Raw genomic sequence first — 20,038 nt, forward strand, 5'->3', positions numbered from 1 at the left:
ACACTCTAGCCCCAGAAGTCACACCCCCAAACGTCCTCACGCACCACCTCCAGGCGAACCCACACGGCCCACAGGGCTGGTTGGAGACCCCTCTCACGGACAAGGTCACCTGCGTGCTCGAGAGCACACAGCCAGGACCTGAGCCCATGACACGTGGAAGCCTCCAATGGAAGGCCCCCTATGCTCCCATCCAGCCAGTGCCCACCCCTGGACTGCCTGGCCTCTGTGGCCACAGATCAGCCTGGCATATTTGAATTTATTTATTTATTTATTTATTTATTTATTTGCTTTGAGACAGAGTTTCACTCTTGTCGCCCAGGCTGGAGTGCAGTGGCACGATCTCAGCTCACTACAACCTCCGCCTCCCAGGTTCAAGCGATTCTCCTACCTCAGCCTCTGGACTAGCTGGGACGACAGGCACGCACCACCATGCCCAGCTAATTTTTGTATTATTTAGTACAGATGGGGTTTCACCATGTTGGCCAGGCTGGTCTCCATCGAACTCCTGATCTCAAGTGATCCACCTGCCTCGGCCTCCCAAAGTGCTGGGATTACATGCGTGAGCTGCCGTGCCTGGCCATAGTTAAATTTTGTGGTCAGGGGAACACATGGCAGGTCCTCCACTGTGCCAGCTTCTTTCACTTACAGTTTTTGACACTCACATGTGCCATTGTGGGCGCTGGTGTGTCTGTTGCTGAGTGCCGTCCCGTGGTGTGGATGTGCCGTTGTGGGCGCTGGTGTGTCTGTTGCTGAGTGTCGTCTCCTGGTATGGACGTGCCGTCATGGGCGCCGGTGTGTCTGTTGCTGAGTGTCCTCCCGTGGTATGGACGTGCCGTCGTGGGCGCCGGTGTGTCTGTTGCTGAGTGTCGTCCCCTGGTATGGATGTGCCGTTGTGGGCGTCGGTGTGTCTGTTGCTGAGTGCCGTCCCATGGTGTGGACACATCACGATTTGTTGGTTCATCGCCATAGCTGAGCATCTGGGTTATTTCTATTTTGGGGTTGTTATGAATACGGCGGTAGTGAAACTCTTATTCAGGTCTTCACGTGGCCGTATATTTTCATTTTTCTTGGATAAATAACTAGGAGTGGAATTGCAGGGTCGTACGATGGGCTTAACCTCATACGAGACTGCCACGAAATTGTCCGAAGTGGTTCTTCCATGCTTCATTCCGGCAGCTGCGCACGAGCATCCGGGGTGCTCCTCGTCCTCACCCACACCAGCGTTGTCCTTGTTTGCTGGGGGGTGTAAAATCGGGTCTGATTTGGTTTTAGTTTGCATTTCCCTGATGCCTATTGATGTATTGATGTTGAGCAACTTCTCATGTGCTATCGGCCGTTTGTAGATCTTCTGAAAAGTGTCAGTTCAGATATTTTGTTCATATTTGGATTTTTATCTTTTTATTGTCAATGTGTGATCATTTTGAAACATATTCTAGATACTATCAGATATGTGTGGCATGTGCATTTTCTCCCACTCTGTGGCTTACCTGTTCATTTTTTGTTTTTTTTTGTTTTTTGTTTTTTGTTTTTTTGAGACAGAGCCTCACTGTGTCCAGGCTGAAGGGCAGTGGCATGATCTCGGTTCACTGCAACCTCCACCTCCCAGGTTCAAGAGATTCTCCTGCCTCAGCCTCCCTTGTAGCTGGGATAACAGGCACACACCACCACACCCGGCTAATTTTTGTATTTTTTTGTAGAGACGGGGTTTTGCCATGTTGGCCAGGCTGGTCTCAAACTCCTGACTTCAAGTGATCCACTCACCTCAGCCTCCCAAAGTGCTGGAATTACAGGCGTGAGCCCCCACACCCAGCTTACCTATTCATTTTCTTAATTGTGTCTTTCAAAGAGCAGGTATTTTCAGTTTTGGAGAAGTCGTATTTATGAATGAGTTTTCTTCTGTGGTCTGAGCTGTCTGTATCTTGTCTAAAAACCTTTGCCTACTTTGAGGTCATGATGATATCTTCCCATTTTTCTTCTAGAAATTTTACAGTGTCAGCTTTTGTGTTTAGGTCTATGATACGCCTCATATTAATTTTGCGCACAGGGTAGAAAGGGGGTCAAGGTTCATTTTTATCCACACTGATATCCCAGTTCCAGTGACATTTGTTAAACAGACTTTTCCTTTCCCCATTGAGCTGACTTGACAGCTTTGTTAAAAATCAGTTGACTGGCCGGGCGCGGTGGCTCAAGCCTGTAATCCCAGCACTTTGGGAGGCCGAGACGGGCGGATCACGAGGTCAGGAGATGGAGACCATCCTTGCTAACATGGTGAAACCCCGTCTCTACTAAAAAATACAAAAAACTAGCCGGGCGCGGTGGCGGCGCCTGTAGTCCCAGCTACTCGGAAGGCTGAGGCAGGAGAATGGCGTGAACCCGGGAGGCGGAGCTTGCAGTGAGCTGAGATCCAGCCACTGCACTCCAGCCTGGGCGACAGAGCGAGTCTCCATCTCAAAAAAAAAAAAAAAAAAAATCCGTTGACTACACATTCATGGGTCTATTTGCAGCCTCTCTCTTCTGTTTCATTGCATCCTTGTGTCAATCCCATGCTGTTGCAAATATTGTAGCTTTATAATAAGTCTTGAAATTAAGAGCAAGTCCTCCAATGTTTTTCTCCTTTGTAAAGGTTTTTCGTGTTCGGCATCCTTTGAATTTCTGCGTACATTTTAGACTCATGTTGTCTATTTCTTCAGAAAAGCTTGCTGAAATTTTGGTAGGAACTGCACCAAATCTATGTATCAAGTTAAGGAAAACGGAAATAAAGTATAAATTCCATCTCATAAACATAAATTTAAGTCTTTTTAAATCACTCTCAGCAATGTTTCTAGTTTTCAATGTACAGCAAAGTGGGAGGGGGTTCTTCAAGGAAAGCCAGTAACCCAGGAACAGGAAAGCCACTGACCCAGCCCAGGAGGCAGGAGCGGGCAGCGTCCCTGGCCCCCAGTGGCCCTTCTCCCTCCAAGTGGACCCTCCTAGAAACAGTGCACTTGGGCACAAATCTTTGGTTAGATTTATTCCAAGGTGTTTGATATTTTTGATGCTGTTATACATGGCATTTGAAAAATTTCATTTCCAGTTGTTTATTTTTAAATATATACTATCATTTTTTTCTATATTAGTCTTGTGTCTTCTGACCTTCCTAAATTCACAAGGTCTAGTAGCTTCTTTGTAGATTCCTTTGAATTATCTAAGTAGATAGTCAAACTCTCTGTGACTAATAGGGTTTTACATCTTCTGCCTTTTATGTATTTGTTCTTGCTTCATTGCACAGCGTAGGCCACAATACAGTGCTGAATCCCGGCGGTGAGCGTGCACCTTCTCGCCTTGCAGACATGTTTAATGTCTACGTCAGGCTGACGTCAACAGTCGGGCTTCTGCAGCTGCCCTGCTATCAGAGGCAGGAAGTCCCCACCTGTCCTAGTTTACGGAGAGTATTTGTTGCCAACAGCTGTTGTATTTTGTCAAATACCTTTTCTGCCTATAGTGAGATGATCATAAAGTTATGTTTCTTTATTCTACGGATGTGCTGTTTCGTTGACCTCTTATTTTCTCGTAATATATTTGTCAGGTTTTGATAGCAAGGTTACATTGGTCTTGTAAAGTGGCTTGGACAGTATTTTCCTTTATTTATCAATTACATTTGTCTAGAATAGGGACTATTTTTCCCCCTTATATTTTGGTAGAATTATCCAGTGAAGCCGTGTGGAACAGGAACTCTATGGGAAGGATTTTTTTAAATGACATCTAATTTTTTAATAGACATAGAGTTCTTTAGATTTTTGTCTCTCTCTTTGTGCCCGTTTTGGTAATTTGTGTTACCCAGGGCATGCTTGATTCCATCTAAGTTATTGAATGTGTTGGCATAAAATCATCCATCACATCCCTTTATCATCCTTTAATGCTTACAGGCTTTTTAATAAAATCTTCCATAATATTCCTTTATTAGCCTTCAATGCTTACGGGTTCGCTAGTGATTTCCCTGTTTCATTCCTGATATTGGTAATTTATATTTTCTCTTTTTTTTTCCATTATCAGTCTTGCTAGGGGGTCACTGAATTTATTAATCTCTTCAAAAAAGCAACATTTACCATCGTTTTCTCAATTGTTTGCCTTCTATTGATTTCCACTCTTAGTTTTATTGTTCCTTTTATTTTACTTCCCTTGGTTTTAATTTGCTCCTTTTTTTCTAGTTTCCTATGGTAGAAGCTTAATTGATTTTAAACATTTATTTGTTTTCTAGTATGAGCATTTAAAGCTAAAAATTTCCGTCTGAGTGCTTTCTTCACTACATCTCCCAAATTTTGACAGAAGATGTTTTAGTTATCACTCAGATTAAAAAAAAAAAAATTTTTTTTTGAGACGGAGTCTTGCTCTGTCGCCCAAGCTGGAGTGCAGTGGCCGGATCTCAGCTCACTGCAAGCTCCACCTCCCGGGTTTACGCCATTCTCCTGCCTCAGCCTCCTGAGTGGCTGGGACTACAGGCGCTGCCACCACCTCGCCCGGCTAGTTTTTTGTATTTTTTAGTAGAGATGGGGTTTCACCGTGTTAGCCAGGATGGTCTCGATCTCCTGACCTTGTGATCCACCTGTCTCGGCCTCCCAAAGTGCTGGGATTACAGGCTTGAGCCACCGCGCCCAGCCAGATCAAAATATTTTGTAATTTCCTTGTGATTTCTTCTTTGAACCACAGACTATTTAGACTTATATTGTGTAATTTCCAGATACTCGGTGGATATCCTAAATGTCTTTTTGTTTTTTATTTCAAATTTATGTCTGTTGCAGTCAGAGCTCATACTGTATATGGATTTCAGTATTTCGAAAATGCATTGAGAGTCTGTTTCATAAACTAGTCTTGGTGACTATCCCACGGACACTTGAGATGAACGCGTCTTCGCCACTGTCAAGCTCATTGTCTCTGAGCTTCCACAGAGATCCTCAGGTCCGCCTGGATGACGGTGTTGTTCAAGTCTTCTTTGTATCACTGGGGTTTTGTTGTTGTTGCTGTTGTTTTGTTTTATTTTGTTTGCCTGCTTTTCCTATGAAGAACTGAGAGTGAGGTGTTCAGTTCTCCCAGGGTGAATGTGATCTTGTCTCCTTCTCCCTTTACCTCTGTGCATTCATCTTCATGATTTTGAAGGTCTGTTGTTAGGATTGTTACACCTTCTGGACAAATTGACTATTTTTATCATTATGAAATATCGCCCCTTACCTCGGGTAATACTCTTTGTCTTAATGTTTGTGTGTTTCCTTTCCTTGGGCCACTTGTCTCTCCATACAAAAGAGACAAACAATTTCTATTTCTTTTTTTAATTATTTTATTTATGTATTTATTTTGAGACGGAGTTTCGCTCTTGTTGCCCAGGCTGCAGTGCTTTGGCGGGATCTCGGCTCACTGCAACCTCTGCCTCCCGGGTTCACGCAATTCTCCTGCCTCAGCCTCCTGAGTAGCTGGGACTACAGGCACCCACCACCACGCCCGGCTAATTTTTTGTATTTTTAGTAGAGACGGGGTTTACCATGTTGGCCAGGCTGGTCTCGAACTCCTGACCTCAAGTGATCCACCTACCTCGGCCTCCCAAAGTACTGGGATTACAGACGTGAGCCACCTCGCCCCACTCAGTTTCTATTTCTTGATGCTCTGCCCATGCGGAGGATTTTCCCTCACCACTGTCTTCTAGGAACCCTGAGCTGGGAAAGTCCATTTTGGTTTGCACCGAAAGACCAAGCCATCATATCTATGAACCAGGCTCAAGATTTTCTTCCTCGGTCATCTAGTCCCGGGGAACCCTCTCAAGGCCATATGTGTGAGGTTAAAGGAGAGGCACAGGTGCACCTAGGTGATGATAGGGTGACCCAAGCCATTGTCCATTGAACTGACTTGTTTCCACCCCCCTGCTTGGCCTGGCCTTGAGGGGCCATGTCCATGTACAATGGATTGCTTTTGCACCACCACTGCCACCCCCACTTAGGACCCCATAACATTCAGCTCATGGTGGGCAACTCAGGTCGCACAGTTACTTGGTGTCCCCTGGCCAGGGGCCCAATATCACACCAAATGCTGCTTTTCAACAGTGAATACTTCTCTGCTGCAGACAATATGCTGTCGTTCCAGGACTTCACCTCCTATTTTGGGGTTTGCCAGAGATGCCACACGGTGCCCCTTTCTACTGCAGACACCATTTGCACCCTGGTGGCATCGCAGTGTGAATCTGCTCAAGAACCTGCCTGTGCCCTGGCCCCACTCAGAACCAACAGCCTTCTGAGTCCCCCAGCAAATGGACATTCCCAAGTGAGGTGCATGCAGCCTCCAAAATCCAATGAGACCCACTGAGCCCCATGCTTGTTCTTCACAGTAGGTGGGGCAAGGTACAAAAACTTCCCCTTTACCTTGGAAGCAACGTCTCAGCACGCCCCACACCACTGAGCCTCTAAAGTCTGAATCTGTGGGCCAGACCTTGAGACTGTAAGGTTTGTCTCCCACCCTCTGGAATGAATGTGTCTTAGAAGGCATCCAAAGAACTTTGCAGTCAATCCTCTCCAGTTCTAATTAGCATGATGTCATGCTAATTAGAATACAACACAGTGAACCAGCATGATATTCTACAGACCATCCAGGTGATGAAGGCCCATTAGGCTACATTGTGACACAAAAGAGAGGGTTAACATCAGTCTGGGCCAGACCATGAACTTATAATGTTATCTCTTCCAGGTGAATGCAAACCGTGTCTGAGCCTCCCCTCCGACGGGGATTGGAAAGAATGCCTTTCTTCCAGGCCAGTGGCCACATACAAGTTCCAGAGGCCCTGCTGTCCTGTTATACTAAAGATACCACGTCTAGCACAGCACGTGGACTACAGGTTACATCTTGATTAAGTTTGTGTAATCCACTACCATTCACCATAATCCATCTGGCTTCTACTGGGGCCATGTTGGTGAATTAAAGCTCTGAAAGTAGAACTAAATTAGTACACCCAGGAGGTGGCATGTTTTACTGGGTTACCTTGGCCATGAGAATAGGGATGATTTCGAAACAACCTTCCCCTTGGCCCTTCCTGCTATTACAGCTCTTACTCCTATGTACAGCCACCCTGCTTCACAATCAAATGCCAAGGGAATGGCCACAGGGCGGGCCTGGCCCTTCCATTCCATTATGAATCAGGTGGGAACCATGATTCTGCCTTCCACCAGCCCCCATTCTAACGGGGGAGGAGCGATGGCATTTTGTGTCCCCTTGCGTGGGTGTCGGCTCAGGCCCTGGATCTTGCAGCCTTCAAGGGGCCTGGGCATCTCCTGTTGTGAGTACACGCTTCCTCTGGCAGATGGCCGGAGGTCCCTTTCAAGGAGGCTCCAGGGAGCTGCTGCTGCATGAATTGCAGGTTCCCTCCAAGAGCCTAGGGTGTGAGCTGCAGCTCAGGCACTGAGGGGTAAATGCCCCTGAGAGGTCAGAGGTGGAGAATAGGAAATGTCCAACAGGCAGGACCCATGCAGGTCATGGGCTGCAGGCAGGCAGTGCTGGGTTGATGAGAGATTGTGAGGTGCGGGGGACACAGAATGGTAAGGACAGAATGGAGGTGGCATCAGATGCCAGGAAAGGACACCTTACATCAGAGAGGGGGGATGTATTAGGAGGTTCTTGTACTGCTGTAAACAACTACCTCAACTACCTGAGACTGAGTAATGAATAAAGAGGTTTAACTGACTCACAGTCCCGCAGGCTGTGCAGGAAACATGGCTGGGAGGCCCCAGGAAACTGACTCGCAGTCCCCCAGGCTATGCAGGAGGCATGGCTGGGAGGCCTCAGGAAACTGACAGTCAAGGTGGAAGGTGAAGAAGGAGGCACATCTGACATGGCCGGAGAAGGAGGAAGAGAGCAAAAGGGGAGGGGGAGGAGCCACACACTCAAACAACCAGATCTCATGAGAACTCACTCACTATCACGAGAACAGCAAGGGAGAAATCCACCCCCATGATCCAGTCACCTCCCACCAGGCCCCTCCTCCAACACTGGGGATTACAATTCGACATGAGATCTGGGTGGGACACAGATCCAAACCATATCAGGGGCCACTTCCACGGGGACGGGAAGAAGCAGATGGGACTAGTCCTTGGCAGGTGGGCTCATGGCTGTGTGTGCACCCTCAGCTGCCTTTAGTTTGCTCTAAGAACGAGGTGGGAGTGGGGGATGGCTGGGGAAGGGGGGTCTTTCACAGAGGATGGAGAAGACTCAAAATTATCCGTCTGCACACGAGCCTCTTCTACTTCTAGGGGAAATACTTTCCACACAGATATACAAAAAGTAGAGAGTCCCCTTTCTGCTAGGTATACCCAGCACATTCATTTCTTCAAGATCAAACATACAGCATTTCTTCTCCAAGGAATGGCACACAGTGCAGGCAGGGCCAAGCCCTCAGCTCCAGGTCTCGTGCCGAGGCTGTTTGCTTAACACCACCACGTGGCTGGGTCAACATGCACTACGTGGGGTTTGGCTCCCGCATCCAGGCCCTGACCCAGGGAGGAGGTGCTCCAAGAAGGCTGCCTTGCCCCACCAGGCACTGAAAGACTCTCAGAGGCCGATCCTGGAGACAAAATCCCTCCACTGTCCCCCTCAATGAGAAGCCCATTCCTTCTTCCAAATGTCCCAGGAGCCTCCCATGGTGCAGTGCAGAGTCTGTCAGGCAGCCGAGAACAGGTGGCCAAGACCAGGTGGCCCAGCTCAGCTCTCCTCGCTGCCCAGAGTCCTGGTCTTCTGGAAGATGCTCTGCATGGCAGAGATCCGGTCCTTATCCTGGATGTTGAGGACCTGGAACTACAGGCAGGGTTGCAGGGGAGAAGGGTTACAAGGACGCCTGGAGCCCACGATAAGCTTTCAGGGCCAAGAGCACAGCATGGAACAACCGGCCCTCCCTGGGCCATGCCGGGCCTTCCTGCCCCGGGTATCTGCCTGGATGGGCATCCCAGAGGCAGAGCAGGCCCAGCCTCTGCTCCTCCCTGAGCCCCTTCTCACACACGGCGTCCCTGGTGTGGGCCTACACACAGGAGGCCCCACGGGGTGCTGCTTGAAGGCTGCCTCTGGCGACCACCCCACCCTCACCCCACCCTGCCCACACAGGTCTGCTGAGAGCAGAGCATGGCCCTTGCCCCCTAATCTGTAGGCTCTGGGGTAAAAATTCTTAAGTGCTGGGCATGAGGGGAGACCCCAGGAGGCCATCAGCATCTCAACAGGCAGAGGTTTGCTAAAATAGGATAGGAGATGCCCAGCAGAGGGCAGCTACCCTGTGGCCTCACTGTGACGAGGACATGGGAGAGGGTGGCTGGGAAACCCCCAGTGTGCCCTGGAAGGAGACCGTGTTTGTTCCTGGGATGAGGGTGAGGGCCCGGCCCTGGGCGAGGAGCAGGGTGGACTCTGGGCAGGCTCAGCAGAGGCGGCAGAGCCTGGGGCACAGGGAAGGACAGTTGGTGGAGCCTCCAGGCACCCACGAGAAGTGTCCCGAGGGACACAGGGTCCCAAGGAGCATGGCTGTGGATTCTCGAGTCCAGGGAGAAAAAAACATGGTCCCTGTGGGGCCCAGGTAAGGCCACAGCCCTTCACGAGGAATGGAACTCCAGGGTGGGCAGCTGGGGCTCTGAGCATTTACCAAGTGTGAGCTGGGGGACAATTCTGGTGGGAAACGGAAGCAGGGTCAGACCCACTGCCCTGGTTCCAGGGAGCAGCCCCAGGCCCTGAGGGGACCCCCCATGGCCCGTGTGACCCCCAGACATCACATGTCCCCACAGATGCTCTCCATCCGAGCCCTGACCTGGCCTCAGCATTCCTGGGGCCGCTGACCTGGGAGAGAGTGGGCAGGGAGCTGGGCCAGGGCTCCGCCCCCACCCTCCACACCCCTGGGCCTGCCCAAGGCTCCCGCAGCCAGCACCCACCTTGTCCAGCAGGACGTCGAAGTAGGCAGTGGCCCAGTAAGTGGGGTCACTGGCCGGCAGCTGCAGGAGTGCCCTGAGCCCGGAGCCGATGCGCGGCGGGGGGCTGCGGCCCAGGTGGGTGGCGTGGATGCGCAGGGCCGCCTCGGGCTGGCTGGCGAAGCCCTCCACACGCTTGTAGATGGCGCCGAGGTCCAGGCCGCTGCCCTGCAGCAGGTTGCGCTGAGGGTGGAGGAAGTGGGGCAGCTTCCGCGTGGCCAGGCAACAGAGCAGCACCACCAGCAGGCGGTACACGGCGCCCTGCAGCTCTGCCCAGTCCTCGGGCGCTGGGAAGAGCACGGAGGCCCACAGCAGCACCGTCTGCAGGACAGCGGGGTCATCCCTGGCCTCCTGTCCCACCTGGCCTACGCTGCACTCCCACCACCCTCACCCTGGCTGCCCCTCCCTGCTCCCACCCGCACCTCTCCCTACCCTGCGCCCTCCCCTCCATGTCCCAGTCGTCCCAGTCGGAGTCCTAGGCCCCTCCCACCCGCTGCCCCCAGCCTGCTGGCTCCCGAAGGCATGAACCCCCTCTCTCTCCTCCCTTGCCTGGCTCTGGCCCTGGAGCCCCACCCTAGCTCCTCCTTTCACCCCCCAGGACCTCCCTTGGGGGTCTCTGCAGCTCCCAGCATCCTCTGGGCCTTTCTCTCCTTCCCTTCGCCCCTTTGAGCTCCTACTCACCCCCTACAGCCCAACCCAACAGGCCCCATGGCATTGCCACAGTCCTAGTCTGTGTGCTCACGACCCCTGGCCTGAACCACAGACATGGGCTGCCTGTGGCAGCCCCAGAGACCCTTCCCCTCCAACCTGCCCCAGGCCCTGTCCCACAGTGGCTTTTCAAACCCTCTTCTTCCACGGCCCCCTCACCCTGCAGTTGAGTTTGGGGCTTCAGAACCACCACACATCCGGCCTCAAGGGGAGCTGGAAGCTCCAGGTCAGGGGGAGGCCTGAGAGGGCGTGGCCAGAGATCATGTGGGGACTCCCAACACCAGAAGGGGCGCCTCTGCCTCAACACTGAGCCAGGTGGAGGGGCCAGCCCCATCTGTGGAGCGGCGCCCGGCCAGCCACGCACTCCAGGGAGCGGCCAGCCGAGCAGACACCCCAAGACAGCACAGCACCTGCTTCCTCGGGGTTGGGGTGGGTTGGAGTCCCTGGCCCCTGCCCGTCCCTTGTTCTTCTCAGCATTTGACATTACAAAGCCCCAGGACAGAGTTCTGCAGACTGTCACTGTGGCCCAGGAAGCAGAGAGAGGGGTGTGCCTGGGCTCTGCTGGGAACCCCCAGAGGGAGGTGTCCCAGCCGGGTGACATTCCCAGACACTGGGAGGAGGCTCACTGGGCAGGAACACTGGGCTCTGTGAGGCCCCACCCTGAGGTTCTACTCAACAGTGTCCCAGGGCCAGGAGGGCTGCCAAGGTCACGGCCCAGGGATGGCGAAGGCCAGCCTGTGGCACCACGGGTCCTGCGGCCACGTTCCCATGACCCCCATGAGCCACGGCCTCACCTCAGAACCTGGACGGGCCCTCAGAATCCCCCCAACTCCGACTCAGGGCTCACACCAGCTGCCCGCCAGTCAGGGCTGGCAGGAGGGACTCCCCTAGGTGCACCTACCCCCGGGCCCTGCTGACAGACAATCCCGAGTCCCGCCCTGGGTACCTTCAGGTGGCCAAAGGTCAGGCCGTCAGTCCGGCCACCGTCTCGCCAGCTCTCGTGGTTGACCCGGTCGAGGATGGAGAGGCTGTCCAGGCGATGGCCCTGCAGGGAGCCCAGCTCCCCCAGCAGCCTGGTGAGCAGGTAGTTAGTGGAGGTCCTGGGGCCCAGAGAGATGCACGGGGTCAGCCCCCGCCGCTGTTGGCCCCCAGCATGAGGAGCTCCTGAGCCCCGGAGGTTCAGGCCCTGGCCGGGGTCATGCTGTGCTGCGTCTGCTGGTGGGACCCAGCCTGGACCCCAGGCTTCTCCGGAGCTGCGGTCATCGGCTGTGCAGTGTGCACCCCTGCTTTTCGTGGAGACTCCCTGGCCCTGAATACAGAGGGAGGTTGGAGCCTCCAGGCCAGCCCGGCCCTTTGTGTAGACAGGAAGGTGCCTCTCAGACCTGTCCAGGTTGGAGCCACCCAGCCCGGGGGTGTGACAGCTCCACCCACGGCCCCTTCAGGAAGCCCAGGGCGGCAACCTCCAGTGGTGGCCACACGATGGGCTCAGAATCTCTGCTCCACTCCCCAGCCCCGCCTATGCCCGTAGCTCAGAGCAGCTCACACCAGACGACTTGCTGTGTGCATGCTGGATGGGCTGAGGTGGTGGAGCTTTGGCACCGCACCCTCATGGGCCCACCCTTCACGGAGCCACAACAGAGGACAGCCGTGCGCCCAGTGTCTCCCCCAAGTCTATGGGACGTGGAGCACCAAAAATGTCATTTTCCCATTTAATTGCAAAAATGACTCTGCCCAGCCAGCCCTTCCCCTTCCTTGGCAGGCGGACAGGTAGTTATTCCACAAGCCTGGACACCACCCCGCCTTGTGCGATGGGTCAGCGGGAATGCAGGGCAGGTGACGGGCGCTCCGCCAAGCCTTTCCTTTTTGGGGAAAACCACAGGAGGGGCATGACCAGCTTTGTAAAGCCCCCCACTGACGAGCGTGGATTCAACCATCCTTCCAGCAAGTGAGGGGGTATGAGCCACCCCGAGGGGCTGTTGCAGCGGTGTCAGATCTGGATGGGGTGCGGTCCCTGGCCATTGGCTAGGGGTCTCCAGGGGAGCTCAGCCTCTGCCCAGTGCCCCTTTCCTTCCTCTCACAGACAGCAATGTGGACGCACCCCCATTGTGTGGGGACCCTCTCAGCTTCTCTGGGAACCCTCCTGCCTGGACAGGTTGCCTGACCTCTCAGCTATTTTCCTGCCCCAAGCAAAAGCTGGGTAGTGGATGGTCCCATCTAAGGCAGCCGTCCACAATTCCAGGTCTCTCATCACCCAGCGTCAGATGCCACCAGGCCCCTTTCCACTTGGGAGAGGACACATCTCCACCCTCGCTACAGCCAGAGACCCCAGTAATCTCAGTGGAACACACGTGCCCGTGGGGGCAGAGGCAGATGGAGGACCCTGCAGATGCTTCTGGCTGGGGCCGGGGGAGCATGGGAGCAGTGGCCCCTTCCTGCCCACTCCCCAGGAACCTTGTGACCGGGAGGGTGCGCCTACCTCCAGAGCTGGGTGCTGGCCGGCACCAGGTCCACCCCTTGGCCGAGGATCCTTCTCAAGCTGCCCTCAGGGAACCCAGGCATCTGCTGGGCCCCCTCCAGGGCAGGCACCCCAAGCTTCCTTCTCACCACGGGCACCACGTGGAAGTTGATTGTTCTCCAGCCACTGGACACCAGCAAGGACAGGTGGAGCTGCTCCTCCCTCAGGCTGGCCACGTTCAGCGAACCTGCAAAGACCCAAGTCACGCCCTCCTCCTCGACCTGCCTCACCCGCCCAGGACACTCCACAGCCCTCCTCCTGCTGCCAACTTGGCTCCTGCCCCTCATCACCTCTCCCCTGCAGCCCTCTCTGCTGGCCCCCACCTGCAGGCTGCAGCATCCCAACCCCGGACACCTGCGTGCATCCCTGGACCTCAGCCGAGTGAGGAGCTGGCCACCATGCCTGCCCACTGGTGACCGTCCTCGGCACAACTGTCAGCTCAGCGACCTGCAGCATCAGTGATGACAGCAGCGTCCGACGTGAGGTTTTCCTTTGCCAGGCACTGCCCTCACCCCGTACCCCAGGACCACGCCTGCTGTGCCTTCCCAGGCCTTCCTAAGCCTGCTCCCTCTGCCCCAGCCCTGGGACCAAAGTCCCAGCCCTCAGCTAGCCCCCTGCCTTCTGACAACGGCCCTGGCGTCTCTGCTGCCTTCTCTGTGGGGAGGGAGCCAGAAAATCCCACTCCAGAACTGGAGAGGGTGGAGCGAGGCTAGGCCTTTCCTCCCCAGAACTCGCCTCCTCCTCCCCATGCCCCCTACCCCTGCCCCTGGAAGCTTCCCTGAGAGCCCCCTGCCACTCAAATCAACTGCATGCACAGGAACCCCATGTTGGACCCAGCTAGGGGACCAGTCTACATGATGAGGGCAGCTGGGGCAGGAGGGACAGGCCCAGGCTGGGGCTCAGTTCCCATGGAGAGAAGAGGTGGCGGTGGCCGCCAGTCGTGGGGAGCCAGCTTGGCCACCCCTGTTTCTGGGCTGCCCAGGCTCACAGTGAGAGCTCAGCCGCTCTTCCTGACCAGGTCTGGGTCCTACGCTTCCCAGAGAGACCCTGCCCGAGAGCCCGATGGCCTCTGTCACCCCACAGGAGGCACATTCTGGCCAAGAAGTTTCCCACTCCCTTCCCTACTCAGACCCAGCCCAGTGCCCACTTCCCTAACATGGAGCCCAGAGCCCCCGGAGGGCCCGTTCCAGGGTGTAATGGGGCTGGGGCTGTGGGCGTTCTGGTGAATCCAGGGGCCCTCTGACCTCTGCCTCAGTCACCCAACCCCCCAAAACAAAGTAATACCTGAGAATGAAGAGGGTGAGGTGTCACTCGGGGTGACTGCAGACACCCACACGGCCCCCGCCCAACACTGGCCCAGGCGCCAGGGGAGAGGCCACCCCTCCCCTCCCCAGCACTGTCCAGACGGGGGGCCCAGGTCACAGGGAGCTGGGCCCAGGCGGAATGCTGGCGTGTCCCCAAGGGAATCTTGGCCTGTGCCTTGGGAAAGGTCCCCATCATGAGTGAGCATGGGGCCTACCTTCCTACCATCCCACTGCCCCAGGGCCCTCCCGGAGGAAGCCTGGTGCCGGCTGTGTGGGACCTCAGCACCCACAGTCTCCCGTGGGGCAGTTCTGGGGACACCTCTGGGACCCACCTCAGGGCAACCCTGGCTCTGCTGCCTGGGCAGCCCATCCCACAGGGGCCTCAGTTCCCATCAATGAAAGAGAAGGAGGGCCCCCCCAGTGCAGCGTTTGAGGTGCCTGCCATTCAGAGCCGCCTCTAGTGGCCACACACTGCATCTGCCGTGGGCCACACATGCTCGCTGCCCGTGACCTGGCAGCTTGGAAGGCAGCCACAACTGCACCAGCCCAGCCACAGGCCACAGCCCTGGGCTGGTCTCACCAGTTCCCAGGGTGGGGGCAGCCTGACCCCTGTCACCCAGGCTGCGACTTCCCTTTTAAGGTAAGTGTCAGGAAACAATGCCTGGAATTTCCCCGCAGGCCCAGCCCAGCGCAGCTTCAGGGGCCGTGGGCGCGGCCTGCAGTATCGGGTCGGCTTTCTCAGAGCGCACTCTGGGGGTGTGAGGAGCCTGGCAGCTTAGACTTAATCCTAACGACTCAGGGCCTGGCACAGCCTCCTGCTCACGCCAACGGGTGGGCCTGTCTCACAGGTGGGGACAGGGCCAGGTGAGGTCAGCAAGAAGATAGAAATACCCACCCCACAGCCTGCATGATTAGAGGCTCAGAAGATGCCGGGGCAGGAAGTCCGAGGGGCTGGGGGCAGGGTGAGGGCTGGCTGGGAGCACAGAAGCTGACCCCCCAGAGGTCAGGTCGGTCACTCATCCCAGGGCACCAGACAGGTCTGGGGAGGGCTTCTGTTAGAATCCACCCTCCTGGCCTTCCAGCATGCAGACTGGAGGTCTGGCTGTGTGCGGCGGCGGCGGCACACCCTTCCCCGGAACTCAGAGAAGGTGCCCCGGCCTCCAGGCAGGCCCCAGCGCTGGGCAGCCCCAAGCAGGTCCCGGCCTCTCGCGAAGGTGAGCTGACCCCACCCGCTGACCTCACGAAGGACATGAGGGTCAGATGAATACCAGGGAGGTGACTCGAGGCAACAAAGCCCTGTGAGGACTGTGGTGACTCATATGTGGCAAATTCTGTTCCAGTCCCCAGTTCCCTTCCAGGACAACCTGATCCCCCGAGGATGGCTGCACTACTCAGGGTCCCCATCATCCTGGCCCCTGCACAGGCCAAGTCCTGTTCTCCCAGCCACCCTCACCGTCCAGGCAGCTCCTGCTGAAGGAGCCCTGGGCTCAGACTCGCCCTGGATCATATCAACAGGGCCCCAAAAGTTGGGCCAGGCGCAGTGGCTCACACCTGTAATCCCAACAGTTTGAGAGGCCCAGGTGGGCGGATCACCTGAGGTCAGAAGTTCAAGACCAGCCTGGCCAACATAGTGAAACCCCGTCTCTACTAAAAATACAAAAATTAGCTGGGCGTGGTGGCCCATGCCTGTAATCCCAGCTACTCGGGAGGCTGAGGCAGGAGAATCGCTTGAAGCCGGGAGGCGGAGGTTGCAGTGAGCCAAGATCGCACCACGGCACTCCAGCCTGGGCGACAGAGTAAGACTTGATCTCAAAAACAAACAAACAAACAAACAAAAAGATCCCAGAGGAGAGACTGAGGCCAGCCCCTGGTCCATGCGGAAGCCCAGCCTCAGAGCCCACTTGGGGTTCAGGACACCAATAGGCAACTCAGCCACAAGCTGATAAGACATGCGCACACACATGCACACGCATTCACACCCCTGCACTCATGTGCACACAGGCAGGCACACACACACCCCTCCCACCTAGTGCAACATGACCAGACACTGGAATTGGGTGTGGGACGGCCTCGAGGATCCTTGAGGTCACAGGCTGTGACTAGCAGCAGAGCCACCGGCCTGGAGCCGTGTGAAGGACCCTCCTGCAAATCCACCAGCAAAGCAGCTGCCCCGGACTCCAGCCACTGGACGAACGGCAGCCATGGAAACCGCCGTGCAAACACACACGACACGGAACACATCGTCTGTCGTTAGAGGCGTTTGGAGCTGGAAGACCTAAGTGAGGTCCCCCGACTTCTGTGCCCCAAGACGCTGTTCACACTTGCACAGTGTTACACACGTGCACACACGCCTGTGCATGCAGTCACACACAGAGGACAGTTGCCACCCTGTGTGCACGTACATGGCAATCACACACATGTGCACTCATACACTTGCACACAGAAACCCACACAGTGGGCAGGTACAGCCCTGCGAGCACCCGCACAGCCGCCCGTCGGTACACACAGATACACTGCAGTGGGCTGTGCCTGTACCTGGCCTGATGAGACTGTGGTGCTTGCAGTGTACGATGGCTGCCACCAGCAAGTCTTTGAGGACACACAGGACCTTGCCGGGCACAATGTGTCCACGGCACTTGGCATCACCCTCCGAGGAGGCAGTGAAGATATCGTCGGTGGTCCACCGCTCCAGGCCAGCCCCTTCCCTGGGCACACCCAGTCGGCATAATTCAGGGCCATCCTCCGGCTGGGTGGCCTCTGGTTCCTCAATCAGTAGAGCCTCGGCATCCACCCACAGGGGCACCTCCATGTCCAGCGGGTCCTCAGAGGAGCGCAAGGCGAACTGAAAGGCCTCCAGGCCGCGGGAGTAGTCCACGATGAAGCGGGGGTCCAGGGCATGCACGCGCTCCAGCACCGTGAGCAGCACGTTCTCTGCGCGCTGGAAGTCCTGGGCACGCTGTGCCTCCCGCGACCGGATGGCCTGCAGGTAGTGGTGCCACAGGGGCACCTGCACAGCCATGGCTGAGGTGGGGACAGCAGGGGCAGGCATCCCTTCAACGGTGGCAGGTGAGGGCCAATGGCCCCTGAGGAGGGCTCCGAAGGCCGGCTGTGCAGATGGGCTGGGAGGAGGCACCTGCCCAGGTAAGCAGCAGGTCTGCAGGTGGGGCCTCAGCTCCCGCAGAGCAGAATTCCGGAGTGACGGCACAGTGCGGCAGGTTAAATAGCTGAACTATTTAAGGCCTTTGAAGTGGGGGTGAGTCAGTCCCCAGCAATCGGGAATGTCACAGGGGCCGTGCAGGGCAGGCGGAGGCTGGGCTTGGTTACCCTCCTCCCTCCCATCAGAAGAGCTCTCGCATCTTAGGCCCAGGCCCCTGTCCCAGCCAGGCTTGGGGTCCCTGGAGAAATCCTGCCATGGACTGCGCCATCCCTGGGAGGGGAGGCCTGTGTGTATTCCTGATGGGCCTCCTTCCACCCTCCTGCCCACAGCCCAGGGGCCAGGTCTCTGGATCAGGCCCCCCTGCCCCAGCCTCCCTGCCAGGTTGGAGGGAACACAAGGCGCCCCATGGCTCAGTGAGAAAGGGGAGGCAGGGTGGTGGCTGCCCAGACCCCGCTGTGGGGGAGCCCCGGACTCCCTGGAAGGCGGGGAACCTGGAGGCTGCGTCTCTGCAATGTTCCCCTCAGACACCTGTGCCCGGCTTAAAGGAAGACACCTCAAACGTGCACAGGCCACAGCCCTGGCGTGGCTCCTGCCTCTGCCCCAGCTGTGCGTCCAGCCATCTGGGCCCCGGACCCCTGGGCTACCAGTCCCCACCCCACCCCACCCTGTCCAGCCTCCAGCCTGAGAGGAGCTGGCACCCACCTAGCCTGGGAACTGGAGCTCGTCTGGTTCTGGAGAGAAGCAGTCTCCGTGGCTCCACCTCACTCAGGTGGAGAACTTCGCCCCACCATCCCCCTCCAGCACCTGCGCCAGGCACCCTGCCCGCCCCGCCCCCTCCCTGCGCAGGGCCGTGCAAGTCCCAACCAGCAGGGAGCCGCCCCACCGACCCTTGGCCCTGCCAGCTGGCCGGGTGCGCTGGGTGCTCAGCCACAGGGGTGTCTGCGACCCGTGGCCCTGCCCGCTGGCCGGGTGCGCTGGGTGCCCGCTGGCCGGGTGTGCTGGGTGCCCGCTGGCCAGGTGCGCTGGGTGCTCAGCCGCAGGGGTGTCTGCGACCCGTGGCTCTGCCCGCTGGCCGGGTGCGCTGGGTGCCCGCTGGCCGGGTGTGCTGGGTGCCCGCTGGCCAGGTGCGCTGGGTGCTCAGCCGCAGGGGTGTCTGCAAACAGCGAACATGGAGATGGCCCCACTCGGCGTCGTGGAGATGCCGCCCCTGTGGCCACCGCAGGTGGGCCTCTCACCCTCCTGGGCAGCTGCACCTGAGTCAGAGCTGTGGGCAGAACCAGGACCCCAGGGGGGTGGGGCAGGGGCAACAGCCACTCACTTCCTGGTGCTTGAAAGCCCCTGTGAGGGGCTGCAGCCCAGTGAGTGGGTCTCTGCTTCCACGCCTCCCAGGACAGGGAGCTCACCCCCTCACAGGGTAGCCCACGGTCAAGCAAGAGACAGATATCCCTCCTCCACACTGGCCCACTCCTGTTCGCTGGAGTTGGCTAGAGCATGTGTCCCCCTCCCCAGGGCAGCTGTTCAGGTTCAAGGGCCCATTTGTCCTAGGCCCTCACCCACGGCCTGCCTAGGTCCCCACACACAGCCATGTGCCATAGTCCTCCATCTCCACAGGACCTGGCCTGCAGGGAGGTGAACGATGACACCTTCAGTGTCCCAGCTCTTCCTTCCCAGGAACCTCCCAGTGTTCTGAATTCACCCAGGAGACCCCCGACCCCACCCCAATCTACTCAAAGTGCCCAGGGGCTCTGAGCCATGGGAAAGGCTGGCTCCTCAGCCCCCAAGCTGCTCCCTCCAGTGGCCACAGAGCAGGGCCCTTCTCCCTCGGGGACAGCCCCCAGGCTTTGCATCCTCCTTTGCCCCTGAAGCCCCCTCTCCACTGCTGTCAACACCAAGGGCCCAAGACCAGGCCCCCCTCCCCGCCCCTCCCCTCTCCTCGGCAGGGGATTCCACCCGGCCGTCCCCCTTGTCAGTCCCGGCTGACACCCTGTCCTGTCCTTCACTGGCTCTGGCCTCCTGGCTCCCACCAGTTCCTGAGCTGAACCCAGATGGTTGCCCCAAGGGACCCCGCTCTCTCCACCTGTGCCCCAGCTGAGGTCAGAGCCTCCGATGGGCCAGGCCCCATCCTTGCCCCTTGGCCCCTCTGGCGGGTGGCGAATGACACGGTGAGTTTCCTGTGGCTGGAATGGTGTCACACTCCTCGGTGTACCCTAGAGCCGGGCACGATGCCTGGCACACAGGAGCATGTGGACCACACCAGGGAACTGTGGGCAAGCAATGGTGCCTGGTAAGCTGTACCCGTGCGAGAGAGAGGAGAGCCGCTGCTGATGGAGGGGATGCGGGCGCTCGCCCTGGACGGCTGGGCAGCTTTGACCACAAAGGGCCAAGTGCTCCAGAGGCCTGCAGG

General features: G+C 57.0%; 1 protein-coding gene across 5 annotated transcripts; it reads right to left on the reverse strand.

Annotated features, from left to right (window-relative positions):
- Window positions 1-8,300: 8,300 nt before the first annotated feature.
- Window positions 8,301-19,581, reverse strand: MAB21L4 (mab-21 like 4). 5 transcript variants are annotated; one of them, XM_015111525.3, is made up of 5 exons: window positions 17,013-19,581; window positions 13,135-13,360; window positions 11,605-11,758; window positions 9,915-10,271; window positions 8,301-8,802 (listed from the first exon to the last, which is right to left on the reverse strand). In XM_015111525.3, the coding sequence occupies exons 1-5, from the start codon at window positions 17,524-17,526 to the stop codon at window positions 8,710-8,712; spliced, it is 1,344 nt and encodes a 447-aa protein (XP_014967011.3). In that variant the 5' UTR covers window positions 17,527-19,581; the 3' UTR covers window positions 8,301-8,709. The 5 variants fall into 5 exon arrangements, with proteins under 5 accessions (XP_014967011.3, XP_028687178.2, XP_077814230.1 ...); XM_028831345.2 differs by having other exon boundaries at window positions 9,915-10,133; window positions 17,013-18,424; XM_077958104.1 differs by lacking the exon at window positions 17,013-19,581 and adding an exon at window positions 14,458-15,601.
- Window positions 19,582-20,038: the final 457 nt, after the last annotated feature.

This window comes from Macaca mulatta, chromosome 12 (genome assembly GCF_049350105.2).
Source record: "Macaca mulatta isolate MMU2019108-1 chromosome 12, T2T-MMU8v2.0, whole genome shotgun sequence".
Taxonomy (NCBI): domain Eukaryota; kingdom Metazoa; phylum Chordata; class Mammalia; order Primates; family Cercopithecidae; genus Macaca; species Macaca mulatta.

Excerpts from the sequence above, each read along its gene's own strand:
- MAB21L4 (XM_015111525.3), bottom strand. The coding sequence starts at position 17,526 with ATGCCTGCCCCTGCTGTCCCCACCTCAGCCATGGCTGTGCAGGTGCCC. Across the intron at positions 13,361-17,012 it reads CCACAGTCTCATCAGGCCAG|GTTCGCTGAACGTGGCCAGC; the intron begins GTACAGGCACAG and ends GGGTCTTTGCAG. Across the intron at positions 11,759-13,134 it reads GCCAGCACCCAGCTCTGGAG|GACCTCCACTAACTACCTGC; the intron begins GTAGGCGCACCC and ends TCTGGGCCCCAG.